The following is a 13091-nucleotide window of genomic DNA, read 5'->3' on the forward strand; positions in this document are numbered from 1 at the left end:
ACTTTGTTCGAAAAAAGAAATCAGTATTTCAAATTCCAAAGAAGAGATTGGATTGCATGTGGTTTTCAGTTTCTCCCATCCTCATTTTTCTTTTTTATAAGCAGTGTAACTATTTAAATATCAAATGTAAGTTTACCTAGAAGTTTAATATGTAGCTCAGGGCGGGGTAGACCTCCCTTCATTTACTGCATAGGCTGCTCAGAAGGTATCAGCCTCCCAGTACTGGACACGGGAATGCGGAAAGCCCTGGCCCTCCCAGCTCCGGTACGTACCAAGCATACGTACTTCACAGACTCCTAAGAGCAACAGCGCGCAAATTCTCCTTCTTTCACTCATTTTAGTTTTAAGTTAACCTCTTATAAAAATATGGCCACAGAATTTTATTTGTTTGTTTGTTTATAGTCAAATTCCAACTCAAAAACTGTGAAGAGATGTCAAGTTCACAGTTGTTTGATCTTATCATTTATTCGCTTTGACATGACTAGGATTCTGCAATGGATCCTGATTTTTTTTTTTTTTTAAATCACTCTTTTTGCCTCCTGAAAACTTTTAAAAAATATACTTATTTTTTGGAGCAAATGTAAGCTCACAACCAAATTGGGCAGAAAGTACAGAGTTTTCCATATTTCATGTTATTAGAATTTTCCTTATAATACATCTAATACATCTCTCCTGGTATAAAAGTTCTCATTTATACATTCTCAGAGAATCTCTTCTTACCACCAACATTTAATTATCCTGCAAGTTTCTTGCTCCCTCTGTTTTCCCTCTTCTTCATCTTCCCCCATCTTGAAATCTTTCTCTTTAATTCATGTACTGCTTAACAAGTTCTTTTTCTTACATACTTTCTTAGATGGGTTCTAGAGGCGGTAGACTTTCTAAGTTCAAGTCTGTCATTAAATCTTTCTCTTTTTATCTTGATAGGCAAATAGTATGGTGGCTGCTTAAAGGGCACTCGGGTGGCAGCCTTTCTCAAGTCTGTAGATGGTCTCTTACGGTCTTCTCCCTCAAGGTGCCTACTAATCACTGGAGGGGATAATCTTGTTAAAATGCAGATTCTAATCCAGTAGGAATAGAGTGAGGCCTGAGATTCTGCATTGCCAGGAAGCTCCCAGTGATGCAGTTGCTGCTGGTGGGTGATCCACACTTCAGCAGAAATGTGCCAGCTTGTTGGATAGCCAGTGAGAAGTCCATGGCAGGTCAGAGCCGCACCCTCCAATGGGTAACTTGTTCTTTTCCAGGAATTTTGCAGATTTCTCTCTTGATCATGAAAATTTAAGAACTTTATTGGGATATGCTCACCTATGTGTCTTTTCTCATCAATCTAAACTAGGGTTCAGTGAGCCCTTTAATCGTAGCCTAAGGTGTTTCTTTAACTCACGGAATTTTTTCTTCTATCATTGCAATCTAGCCTCGTTATTCACTGGTTCTGTTTTTGCAAAATTTCCTACCTGCTACAATTTATTTTTAACCCCAGAGTCAATACCTGTGGAGTTTTTTGTTTGTTTTGTGGTCATCCGCAGACACGCATCGTGGCAAAAAAATTTGAGTCACCCTGGGCACACATTCTCAACTGAGCATTCGTGTTTCAGCTCATGCTGTGAACAGTGTCCTTTTCACAGTCTATTTTTAGCTTTTTGTGCTCCTTGTTGGTGGTTACACTGTTTATAATGGTCCCTCAAGCACAATGCTGAAGTGATGTCCAGTGTGCTTAAGCATAAGAAGGATGAGATGTGTCTTATGGAGAAAATACATGTGTTAGAGTTTCATTCAGGTATGACATAGTGCTGTTGGTCATGAGTTCAATATTAATGAATCAATATATATTAAATGAGGTCTCCTTAAGCAGAAACACACATAAAACAAAGTTATATATTGATCAGTTGATGAGGATGCTGTGACCAAAGGCTAGCAGGAGACTAACCTTGTATTCCCCCTGGGAAAGTGGTCCAGTATCCACTCATTCAATGTTTGCAACAACTTTATAGAACATAAAACCCCCAAATAATGAGAATCAATGGTATTTACAATTATTTTTATCTTTTCTTGGTATCTGAAATATAATACCATTTGATCATGATGTATTATCCTCTTTAACATCATTGGATTTGATTAGCTAATATTTTTGTTGAGGGTTTTCATATCTGTGTTCATGAGGGATATTATTCTGTAATTTCTTTTTTTTCCCTTGTGATATCTTTGGCTTTGGCATCAGCATACTGGGCTCATAATAGAAGCTGCGATGTGTTCTCTTCTATTTTCTGGAAGAGTTTATATAGAAATAATATTAATTCATCATTAAATATTTGGTAGAATTCACCAGTGAAGATGTCAAGGTCTGAAGTTTTCTTTGTGGGAAGATTTTTAGCTATGAATTCAATTTCATTAATCAGTGAAGGACTAGTCACATTATCTATTTTTTCTTGAGTGAGCTCTTAGTGGCTATTCAGAAATACAAGTTTTCTGAAACTATAGTTTTCTCTGGAAAGCTCAAACTTTTTCACTGGCAACAAATACTGTTAGTTGTCTTCCTTGTAATGAGAATATGTCTGCCATCTAACCAACCATAGTTTGTCTGTCGGTTGTTCTTTCAGGTAAAAATAATGCTGTCTGGAAAAAGTGATATATTCAGTTTTCGATTGAAACAGTTGCACACGTGCTTTTCCTGAGGACTAGCACTGTGCTTTGATTTGCAGGTGTACTTCCATTTTGTCACACAGAATATTAAGACATGTGTGCTCTAAAGTGGGGACAGTTGGGACTTATTAGTAATCTATAGTCTTACAACTGCCACCTTCCGGTGAAACTGGCAGTCCTGTGTTGTCTGTTAGCCACTGTCTGTAATACATGTCATGTATTTTGTCTGGTTTCCTAGTTGCTTAAGGCAGAAGGGTAAATGTGGCCCCTGTGATTCCCTCATAATCTGTTTCTTTTTCTTCTTCTAGAAATCCTAGTCATCAACTATTAGGTCTCTTGGACTGTCCTTTAAGTTTTGTAGGGGAACAAAATTTGCCACCCCAAAATGTGACGCTATGGCATGAAGATTACTTAAGACTGACTATTTTTAAGAAATTGAAGACTTAAGAAGCTTTTCTTTTTACCTCCCCCTTAAGTGCCTGAAAGAATTTACATAGAGTCTGTTCCCAGAATAGAGCTATCACCAGAGTGACCTACAAGGAATATGGGCTATGCAGACTGGAGAAAGCTGCAAGACCTGTTTGCTCACATTCCTCTCTATGTCCCTTTGTCTCTGCAGATCATATTTGCTCTTCCCCATCCCCCCTCCCCAATTTCTTTCTTTCCTTTGAAGTTCCAGATCCCCACTTGCCTCCTCTTAGCTCAGGATGGCATATAAACCTCAATTAGCTGACTGCCTGGGGGACTCATATTCTTATGGAGCCCCCAAACATACAAAATTAAATTTGATTTTCTCCTGTTAATCTGTCTCATGTCAAGTTACTTCTTTGACCAACCAGGAGAACGGAGAAGAGTAAAGTTTTTCTTCCCTGACAGTATCTTCCTTTTCACGCTGATTTTCATTTCATTTTTTCCTCTATTTTGCCATATTTCTTACACTTGGTCTCAACGGTGAATGACCATCCTCTTCTTTCCTATGCTAAATTTCAAAATTCAAAACACGGTTTTGGGTATGCCCCTGGAAGTCTTTTTGTGCTTTTCTCCGATTTCCTTAGACGCCCTTCTTACCTTTTATTGAGGTGCTCATCTTTCTCTTCCGACAGTATTTCTCATCAGGCATGTACTCCTAATGTTTCACCACTTCCTCTATGGCTCCTGGGTCCTTTAGTTGTGCTATATTCTGTGTGTCGGCTCCCTGAGATTCACATCTTCTTGCTAGAAGTCACATAAAAGTAGGAATGCTGATACCATATCACACCTGTCAATATCTATTTTTTATTGAGGTGTCATTTGGCAGGTAAAATTGGATATATTTAAAGTGTATCATTTGATGATTTGATATACATATTTATTGTGAAATAATCACCACCATCAGGCTCAATAACATATCTATCACCTCGTATAATTACTATTTCCTTTTTGTGTATGTGGTGAGAACACAAGATTTACCCTCTTAGCAAATTTGAAGTATACAATACAGTTTTTACCTGTAGTCACCATGTTGTACATTAGATTGCCAGACGTATTCATGTTGTATAAAGAAACTTTGTACCCCTGGATCAACATGTCTTCATCTCCCACCCCCACGTTCCACTCTCTGCAACCACCATTCCACCCTCTGCTTCTATGAGTTCAACTGTTTTAGATTCCACATATAAGTGAAATCATGCAGCATTCGACTCTCTGTGTCTGGCTTATTTCACTTAGCATAACATCCTCCAGATTCATCCATGTTATCTCAAACAGCAGGGTCTCCTTTTTTAAGGCTGAAGGTCAATGATGGTTTTTTCCTGCCCTACATAGCTTAACCCTTTGGAAAAAGAATGACCTACGTAGGATTGGGGCCAAAGGTAATTATTCTCCTTTTCGTGTGTGTGGAGAAAATGAGGCTCTGAGTAATGAAGCCTCGCGTTCATCAAGGGTTCAGAAGCGGAAATCTGGAAGGGACATCTATGTCATCGTAATCATTATCAACCATCTGTCGAACTCGTACCCAGTGCTAAGCACTGAGGTAAGGTTTTACACATATTATTTTAAAGTTGCTGGTGAAGTTAAGTTGTCTGGTTATTAACACACAACGTTTGTCCTGTGACACAGGTACGATGATTCTTCCCGTTTAGTGTTGAAGAAGCTGTGTATTTCCCTGAGATCACATGGGTAGGAAGTGCTGAGATTGCAATTTGAATTCAGACTCATCTGGTTTGAGATCCTGATTGCTATTGACTGTTCTGTTCTACGGCAGGCTTTGTCTCCATTTGTTTGCTTTGGGCAACAGTGCAAGTTGTCACCTTTCTCTGCTGCCCCTCAACACCTTGCTCCGAGTGGCTTCCACATTTACAAAACTCCTACCTGTTCTCTTAGTGGATGAGGTCAAGGGCACCACCTCCTCATCTCCCATACATTCTTCCCAGTATCACAGCCCAGCTATTATTATTATTATTATTTATAATTACTGTCCTATTTAACGTTTAATTAAAGAGACTAGTGGGTTGGTGTTATCAGGTGATGGGTTCCCACTCGCTTTTGCTGCAAACTTCCCCCCCCCTTGCCCTTTAGATGAAGGATTCACAGGCTGTCTCCTATTACCATGAAATCTGGGGGCAGAGCAATCCTATTTCTGATTGTCATTAGCATTTTTATTTTGAGGACCTTTTGAGTGATGGGTGTGCCTGCCCAAAAGTTCTCCCAGGGACTCAGATGGTCTCTACCAAAGGGGTTTCTGAGCACAGTCTAAGAAGGACAGTCAAGATGGGGATTGCCTGAACCAATGCTTAACCCCAAATCACTTTTTTAAAAGCTCTGGAATGAAATGTGTGGCAGAAGGTCTGAGGAAAAAGCTAGATGCACTCTGTACCCAGATGGGGATCACTGCAGGCACCCCATGTCAGGAGAAGGAGTTTCATGTCTTCCTGGTGTGACAGGATCCGTCAAAGCCAGGTGCCCTCCAGAGTCCAGATCTGCAGCTCTTAACCAAAAGCATCCTTCTGACCATATGGGGAACTCCTAGGAATAGGTTCTATTTCAGGTTGTGATGGGTCCTGGTATGTATATCTTGCCAAAGTTCCCCTGGGGATTCTGAGGCACACGCCTTGGTTGAGCTGCTGCACCAGCCCCAACTGCCCAGGGGAGGCAGGCCTTGGGTCTATGGTCATTTACTACTGAAGCCAGAGACCCAGAATTTTTAAATGAGACAATTTGTATAAAGTGCTTAGCATTGTACCTAGCACTGAAGGACATTACTGTTACTGGATCAGGAGTGGGGAGGGGAATCCTAGGACAGAAACAGGAAGTTGGGTCAGGAACACAGAGGATTAGATCATCAAGCCAAGGGCAGCGAGACTCAGAGTCAGCATGACAGGGGAGATCCCGGGATTCAGGTTTTAAGGTTGGAACAACTTAGAAAAGTAGAAACAGGTTCACAGGATGCAGGAGATCAAAGGCCTTGGCTCCCGCCCTTCCCCCCCCCACTCTACCGAATGCCTGACCACCCTCCACCTCTCCCTGCTCTGCTAATTAACTTCTGCTCCGTCGGCCTTACTGTTAGGTTGGTGCAAAAGTAACTGCAGTTTAAAAGGTTAATAATTGCAAAAACTGCAATTACTTTTGCACCAACCTGCTTCTGACATTATTTCACCAGTAATTTTAGGATTCAGAAACATCACAGGAAATAAATTCACTCTTTGTACCCTCGTCCTATGGCATTTTTAAAATTTTCTGGGTAACCAACACATAAATGACTTTCCTTCCCATCTGGACCCCCAGTGCACCCTTTCCGGAAACTGCACAGAGAAATGAGACGAAGAATGAGTCAGCTCGAGGAAGGGAGGTGGGTGAAGACAGTGATGGCGGGCTTGTGGGGACCCTGATGTGAGTAATGACATGAGTCTCTCTTGTCTGGCAGAGTCAGATTTTTCACTTAGCACTAAGTGACCCTGCCACCAAGAATGTAATTGCTTCACTTGCCAACCCCAAACAGATTCATCACTGATGTTTGGAAAGTGAGATAACCTGGCAGTGAAGCCATCTCACATACCCACCCCCCGCCCCAGGTCTGGGACAGCCAGAGGTGTCAGTGGCGTTGAACACCATGGAGGAGGGATGGGATGTGGACCCTGGGGTCAGCCTCCCTCCCCTTCTCTGGTACCGGCTCTGACTGTGCCCTCCTGACCCCACCTGTGGGCTGAGATGTGAGCACAAGCAGACATCCTCCCCACCCCAGGTCCCAGGCAGCTGTTAGGTCTCTAATTTTTGGTCCAAGTGACGCACTTCACTACAAGAGTGACAAATCATGTATTCATTTGCTTAAACATGAAAGTGAAAATGTGGGAATTTAACTTCAGTGCTCCTCTTGTGTACGTGAATTTTAGCCCCAGCGTCAATTTTGATGATTATTTGTTCTTTGCCTGTTTGTATCTCTTTCCCAGTTTAATTTTTCACCCTTTTCTTCTCCTTTTTCAGTTCTAGTTTTATCTCTTTACTTGCTTTGTCACCGACTTCTCTCCTTGTCCTCCATTTTCTTTGAAGAGGTGGATAGAAACTTGGAATGGAAATCAGGAAATCTAAGTTTTAAAGTGAGTTCTGTCATGAGGTAGCCGTGTGACCTTGGGCAAGTCAACTCTTCTTTCTGGGTTTTAGTGTCTTTTTCCTATCAAATGAGGGAGTGCACTAGACATATTTTGAATCGCTTCTAACCCCTGCTCTTCCCCTGACAGCTCATTCTTCCATGGGACTTAGCTCTGCTCACCAACATGTTTGCTACAGGAACACAGCGCACTCTCTCTCTGCACCCTCGCACCCCACCTCCGCCCCCGGCCAGCACCCTCCCCTCACACATTCAGGAGCTGCAGAAGAGTCTGCTTGGACTCTATAATATTCTCAGACTGCTGCTCAGCAGAAAAAAGAAAGGGGGCACTGGGTGGCTGCCATTGAGAGGTTTAACTACTTAAACCGGTCAATCTGCCTGGCCTTCCCCTGAGTTCTGGTTTAACACACAGCCCGCCCCTCAAACCAGGCTCACGTGGGTGGGATTAGCTGACAACTTGCTGCCCAGGTGAGTACCGCCTGTCAGCACTGCAGGCTCCATCTTCACCATTTGGGTGACTAGGTGGTGTTTCCTTCTCCAGCTGCTCTGTTTGCTCTTCTAACTGTAGTGCTCCCAGTCAGAGGGTTAATGAGGCAATAGCTGCTCTGCTGGGTGATGAAATTCTCAGAGCCAGGGAAGCATTAGATCAGGCTATCTGACTTCTCATTTGCCTGGGACATGCTAGTTGGCTGCCCTACTCATTGGAATTTTCTAAGGTCCCGGTAAGCCTGTCCCATTTGCCTGGCCCATTGCTCTTCATGAAGTGTGAGGGGGAGGCCACCGTGCTTGATGATTTTTGTCTACAGTTCTAGACATCCTCATCTGGCAGGATGGTTCACAGCTATGCCCCACACTGGGAATTGCCCCTGCAAGCAGGAAGTTGCCCACCCTGCAGAGGCGTTCACTGCCAGGACCCCTGATGCCAGTATGCGAAGGCCCAGCAGCCCCCTGCCTCCACCTGCCACAACCTAGCAAGACCATCCTCACTCCAGCGCTCTCCGCAGGAGTAGCCAAGGCTTCAGCTGCTTTGTAGGTCCACTTCTTTCTCAGCCCCATCTTGCCTTCCTCATTTCCTCACAGCTGTATCTTCCAAGAATATTCTCCTCAAACCTTCTGCATGGAGCTCTCTGTTTCTGGGTCTTTCTAGGGGCCCTAAGTTCAGACATACACGTACTGCATGAGCTCCCCCGGTACACAAAGCCCTCTGTGCAGGCAGCTGCTCTACGTCTCCATCTTCTTTTTTATTCTTCCCCACCCTCTTTATGTGCCTGACACAGAGCTCTCATGCAGTATTCACTGAATGAATGAATGAATGAATGAATGAAGACAAAGCATGCTTGATGAAAAGGGACAAGTTTAGAAATGTATTTTGTTCTTCTACTGAGCTTTACAGTCTAACACTTCTCAGGCATATCAAAGTAAACTGACAGAAACTGATAAAAAGTCCATTTTAAGGCGATTACTTAGAGAGTATGGAAAATGACCTTGGAGAGCATAATATTCAGATGACAGCACTCTCACAATATTGGCTGGCATGGTTATTGTCTTTTCAGCCAAAACGACTTCAGATTTGACAGGTGGGTGGTGGGAGCCAATCACCAGGGAACTTGTGACCTGCAGGGCTCTGATGTTCCCTGAGCTCCTTGCAGATTCACTCCTAGGGACCTATCCTAGATCTGGAAGCAGGCAAACAGCCTGGCCCACAGGCTGTTCAGGGCTGTTATTGGCTGTTCTTATTCCCCCAGACCTCCCTCCACCCCCTTCCACCTCCAGCCCTGAGCTCTGCTGACACCAGGCCCCGCTAGCTGGCTCAGATCACATGTCCCCCATCCCCTCCTCGGAGGGTCTGCTGGCTGCCTGCCATCCTCCCAGGGCATTTGTGCTTGACCTTCTTCCCTCAACCTTCAAGCCACCTGAAAGGGTTGTCTGTGTAGCCCCAAGGACAGCAACTAGGCCTGCCAGTTCAGTTCTTCCAGGGGAGTTGCTGGGCTGCCACTGCCCTGCAGCAAAGGTTAATGATTACTGTGCTTTTGCAACTTTTACACTTGTTGTTCTTCCTTACCCAATCCCAGGCTCTTTGCTGGTAGAGTCGTTGTCTAACTCTTGGACTCGAATGTCTCAGAGAGGCAGTGACGTCAAGTTAACACTCATTGAGTGCCGTTGATATGATGAGCTAGTGCTTTCCCACCTGAAGTTATTCACATGTCTTAGCACTCCCATGCGGTGTTGCCCAGGAGGGGAAGTAGCTCATCCGATTTACTGCAGATGAAGGAAAGGTTGGGGAAACTACCCCAAGTCACAGCGAAACAGTGACAGGGCTGGGATTTGGCAGTCTGGCTCCAGAACCACCTCCAGTGTACCACTAGATGGCACTGCCTTTCTGGATAGTGTGACATTTTGCAAAAAGCACCAGTCACCTGGGTTATAATCTCAGCGCTGCCACTCACTTGCTGGGGGAGCTCCAGAGAATGCCCAGCTCCACTGGCCTCAGTGAGTCAAGAGTGCTATCTGGATGGCCTCTAAGATTGATGCTAGCTGGATGATTCTAGAAATGCTCTTCGTTCTTTCCTCAATCAGTTAAACCCCCCTCTCCTATCCTATCTTCCCACTCTTGACCTAGAACATTAGTGGTGTTTGGGGAAAGCAAAACTTCAGCACCTATTCCCTTTCTGGGAAGAGGTGGACAGTTAGTTGGTTTGCAATTGGTGTCAGTTCTTGAAATATACCTCTTACAATCATGCTTACCCCTAGTCAGCAAAGATACTCTGTTGTTCTAGCAAGCATCAGAAGTAGGTTCATACGTATTATTCTCTCGTGAGCTGTTGGAAGTAATGGGGCACTTGATATCATTTGACACACTTTACAAGGTCAAGACAGTCCATTGTTGCTACTTCAGTTTCTTCCTTGTGTCTGATAATATTAACTAAGAGGCATCCTGCACCTGAGTCTTTGTGCTGTGCTTAAAATTTCCTTTATGGGACAGTAAAAACCAAGAGGGCCTCAGAGCCTCAGCTTGTTGGCTGTGCAATGTGGTTTTGCCTCCACGATGGGCACATAACTGCAGCCTGTCTCAGGCTGGCCTGTGGCCCAAACAGGAAAGAGTGACATCTTGGGAGTAAAACCATTTTCACTTGTAAAAGATAAATACTTTACGGGAAGAGTAACAAATGAAAATGGTATTCATGAATTGTTCCTATTGGTCTGGGACTGTACTTCCCTTTAAAAAGAAACTGCTAGTTAAAAGCAACTTTTCTTCAAAAGAGCAAGAGAACCGATCCTTTTCTCATTTCTCTTCCTGGCAAAAGTGCTCGAAACAGTCTGTAGCCAACATCTCTACTCCCTGTCCTTCCATCCTCTCTTGCCTCTACCCCCATGGCTTTCTCCTCTTTGAGAAAACAATTCTTTTTCTTAAGGACACCAGCGAACTTCATGTTAGATTTATTCTCTCTCCTTGCTTTACCTGACACATCAGCACTATTGACATTATTTTTTTGAGGGGAGGGCAACATTTGACAGTGTTTAGCGCATTTTTCCTTGCAATTGTTTGCCTCTTTTCTGTGATGTGAGACCCTACTGCTATCCTCTGACTCTCCTCTCACACGTGGTCTCTGCCCACCCTATTATGTGGGGACTCACCGATCACCCTCTTGTCTTCTCATTGCACATGACCTCCCTGGGCAGCCCCATGTATCCCCAAGGCTCAGCTAATCTACCGGGGGTGAGGTGCAAAAAAATGTGTACAAGTGGACACTTTGGTCAACGTTGCTCAAGCAGTAGTTTGCCGTGATCAGAAGTGTTTGGACACTGATGGTAACCACTTTGAGCACCTCTTGTAATTGCAGAAGTCAAACGTGACTTGTATTCCTCTTTTGTTATAGGTATATATTGAGTATTACAATTTTAATAGTTTTTTTCCTTTCTTAAAATGTGTATACATTTTATTTTTGGCACCCTCTGTATAGTTGAAAACTAAACTTTGCTCCTGAACTCCAGGTCTGTCTGTCTAATTGTCGATTGGATATTTCCATCTGGATGTCCTGTAGGGCCTTCAAACTCAGTATGTCCAGAAATGAAACGATTATTTCTCTGACCTCATAAACCTTCTCGATCCTTCTCCTGTGTCCTCTATAAAGATTGATAACACTGTCGATGCCTTAGTTCTTTAAGCTAGAAAATGAGACTAGCTTAGGTGACTGCTATCTGTCACCATGTACCCAAATTAATTCAAAATGGATCAAAGACTTAAGCATAAGACCTGACACAATAAACTGCATAGAAGAAAACGTAGGTACTAAACTTATGGACCTTGGGTTCAAAGAGCATTTTATGAATTTGACTCCAAAGGCAAGGGAAGTAAAAGCTGAAATAAACGAATGGGGCTATATGAAACTTAAAAGCTTCTGCACAGCAAAAGAAACCATCGACAAAATAAAGAGGCAACCGACTGAATGGGAGAAGATTTTTGCAAACAGTGCCTCTGATAAGGGGCTAATATCCAAAACATACAAGGAACTCATGAAACTCAACAACAAAAAAACAAACAACCCAATTGAAAAATGGGCAGAGGACCTGAAGAGACATTTCTCCAAAGAGGACATACAAATGGCAAATAGACATATGAAAAAAATGCTCAACATCGCTAATCATCAGAGAAATGCAAATAAAAACCACAATGAGATATCACCTCACCCCAGTCAGAATGGCTATCATCAACAAGACAAATAGTCACAAGTGTTGGAGAGGCTGTGGAGAAAAAGGAACCCTCATACACTGTTGGTGGGAATGCAGACTGGTGCAGCCGTTATGGAAGGCAGTGTGGAGGTTCCTCAAGAAATTACGAATAGAATTACCATATGACCCAGCAATCCCTCTCCTGGGTATCTACCCAAAAAATTTGAAAGCTTTTATCCATAAAGACACGTGTACTCCAATGTTCATTGCAGCTTTGTTTACGGTGGCCAAGACATGGAAACAACCAAAATGTCCTTCGATAGATGAATGGATAAAGAAGTTGTGGTATATATACACAATGGAATACTATTCGGCGTTAAGGAAAGATGATATAGGAACATTTGTGACAACATGGATGGATCTTGAGAGTATGATGCTAAGCGAAATAGTCAGACAGAAAAAGCAGAGAACCCTATGATTTCACTGACATGTGGTACATAAACCAAAAACAACAAAAGAACAAGACAAACAAATGAGAAACAAAAACTCATAGACACAGACAATAATTTAATGGTTACCAGAGGGTAAGGGGGGTGGGGGGAGGGAGATGAGGGTAAGGGGGATCAAACATATGGTGATAGAAGGAGAACTGACTCTGGGTGGTGAACACACAATGGGATTTATAGATGATGTAATACAGAATTGTACACCTGAAATCTATGTAATTTTACTAACAATTGTCACCCCAATAAATTAAAATAAAATAAAATGAAATAAAGAAAAAAAGAAAATGAGGAGTTTTTAAGGCCTTATTGCACAAATTGTGTATTACCAAAATAAAACTTTGCCTGTCTTTTTGTCTCCGGTCCTGCTGTCCTTCAGCTTCAGTCAGGGTGGCCTTCCTAAATGCGAAAGCAGTCCATAGTTCTCTGCTTACGACCCTTCAAGAGCCATCCATCTTGCCAGGATTGAATTAGGAATCCTTAGTTTAGCACAATAGCCCTGTTACTTGGCCTGTGCTACCTCTCCAGCTGTGCTGGTTTAATATGCATGTTGTCTCCCAGGAGGACTCTGCTTGCATGAAATCGAATTGTGTTTTACTGGAGCTATGTCATAACCTTCTCTCTGGTTCAGATCACACATTTTAGAGGGCAAGCACCATGCTTTACTGGCTAGTTGAATTTTGAAAGCCTAACAGAGA

General features: G+C 43.0%; 1 protein-coding gene across 1 annotated transcript in view; it reads left to right on the plus strand.

The window, feature by feature from the left end:
* Positions 1-234: 234 nt before the first annotated feature.
* Positions 235-13091, plus strand: part of LOC308496052 (aldo-keto reductase family 1 member C15-like) — a gene marked incomplete at its 5' end in the record, with an annotated part of 236040 nt that continues 223183 nt past the window's right edge. Inside the window, one exon of the mRNA XM_081044654.1 lies at positions 235-264. Coding sequence (XP_080900780.1) covers positions 235-264 — 30 coding nt within the window. The remainder of the gene's footprint in view (positions 265-13091) is intronic.

The sequence above is a fragment of the Rhinolophus hipposideros genome (assembly GCF_964194185.1).
Source record: "Rhinolophus hipposideros genome assembly, chromosome: 1".
Classification (NCBI taxonomy): domain Eukaryota; kingdom Metazoa; phylum Chordata; class Mammalia; order Chiroptera; family Rhinolophidae; genus Rhinolophus; species Rhinolophus hipposideros.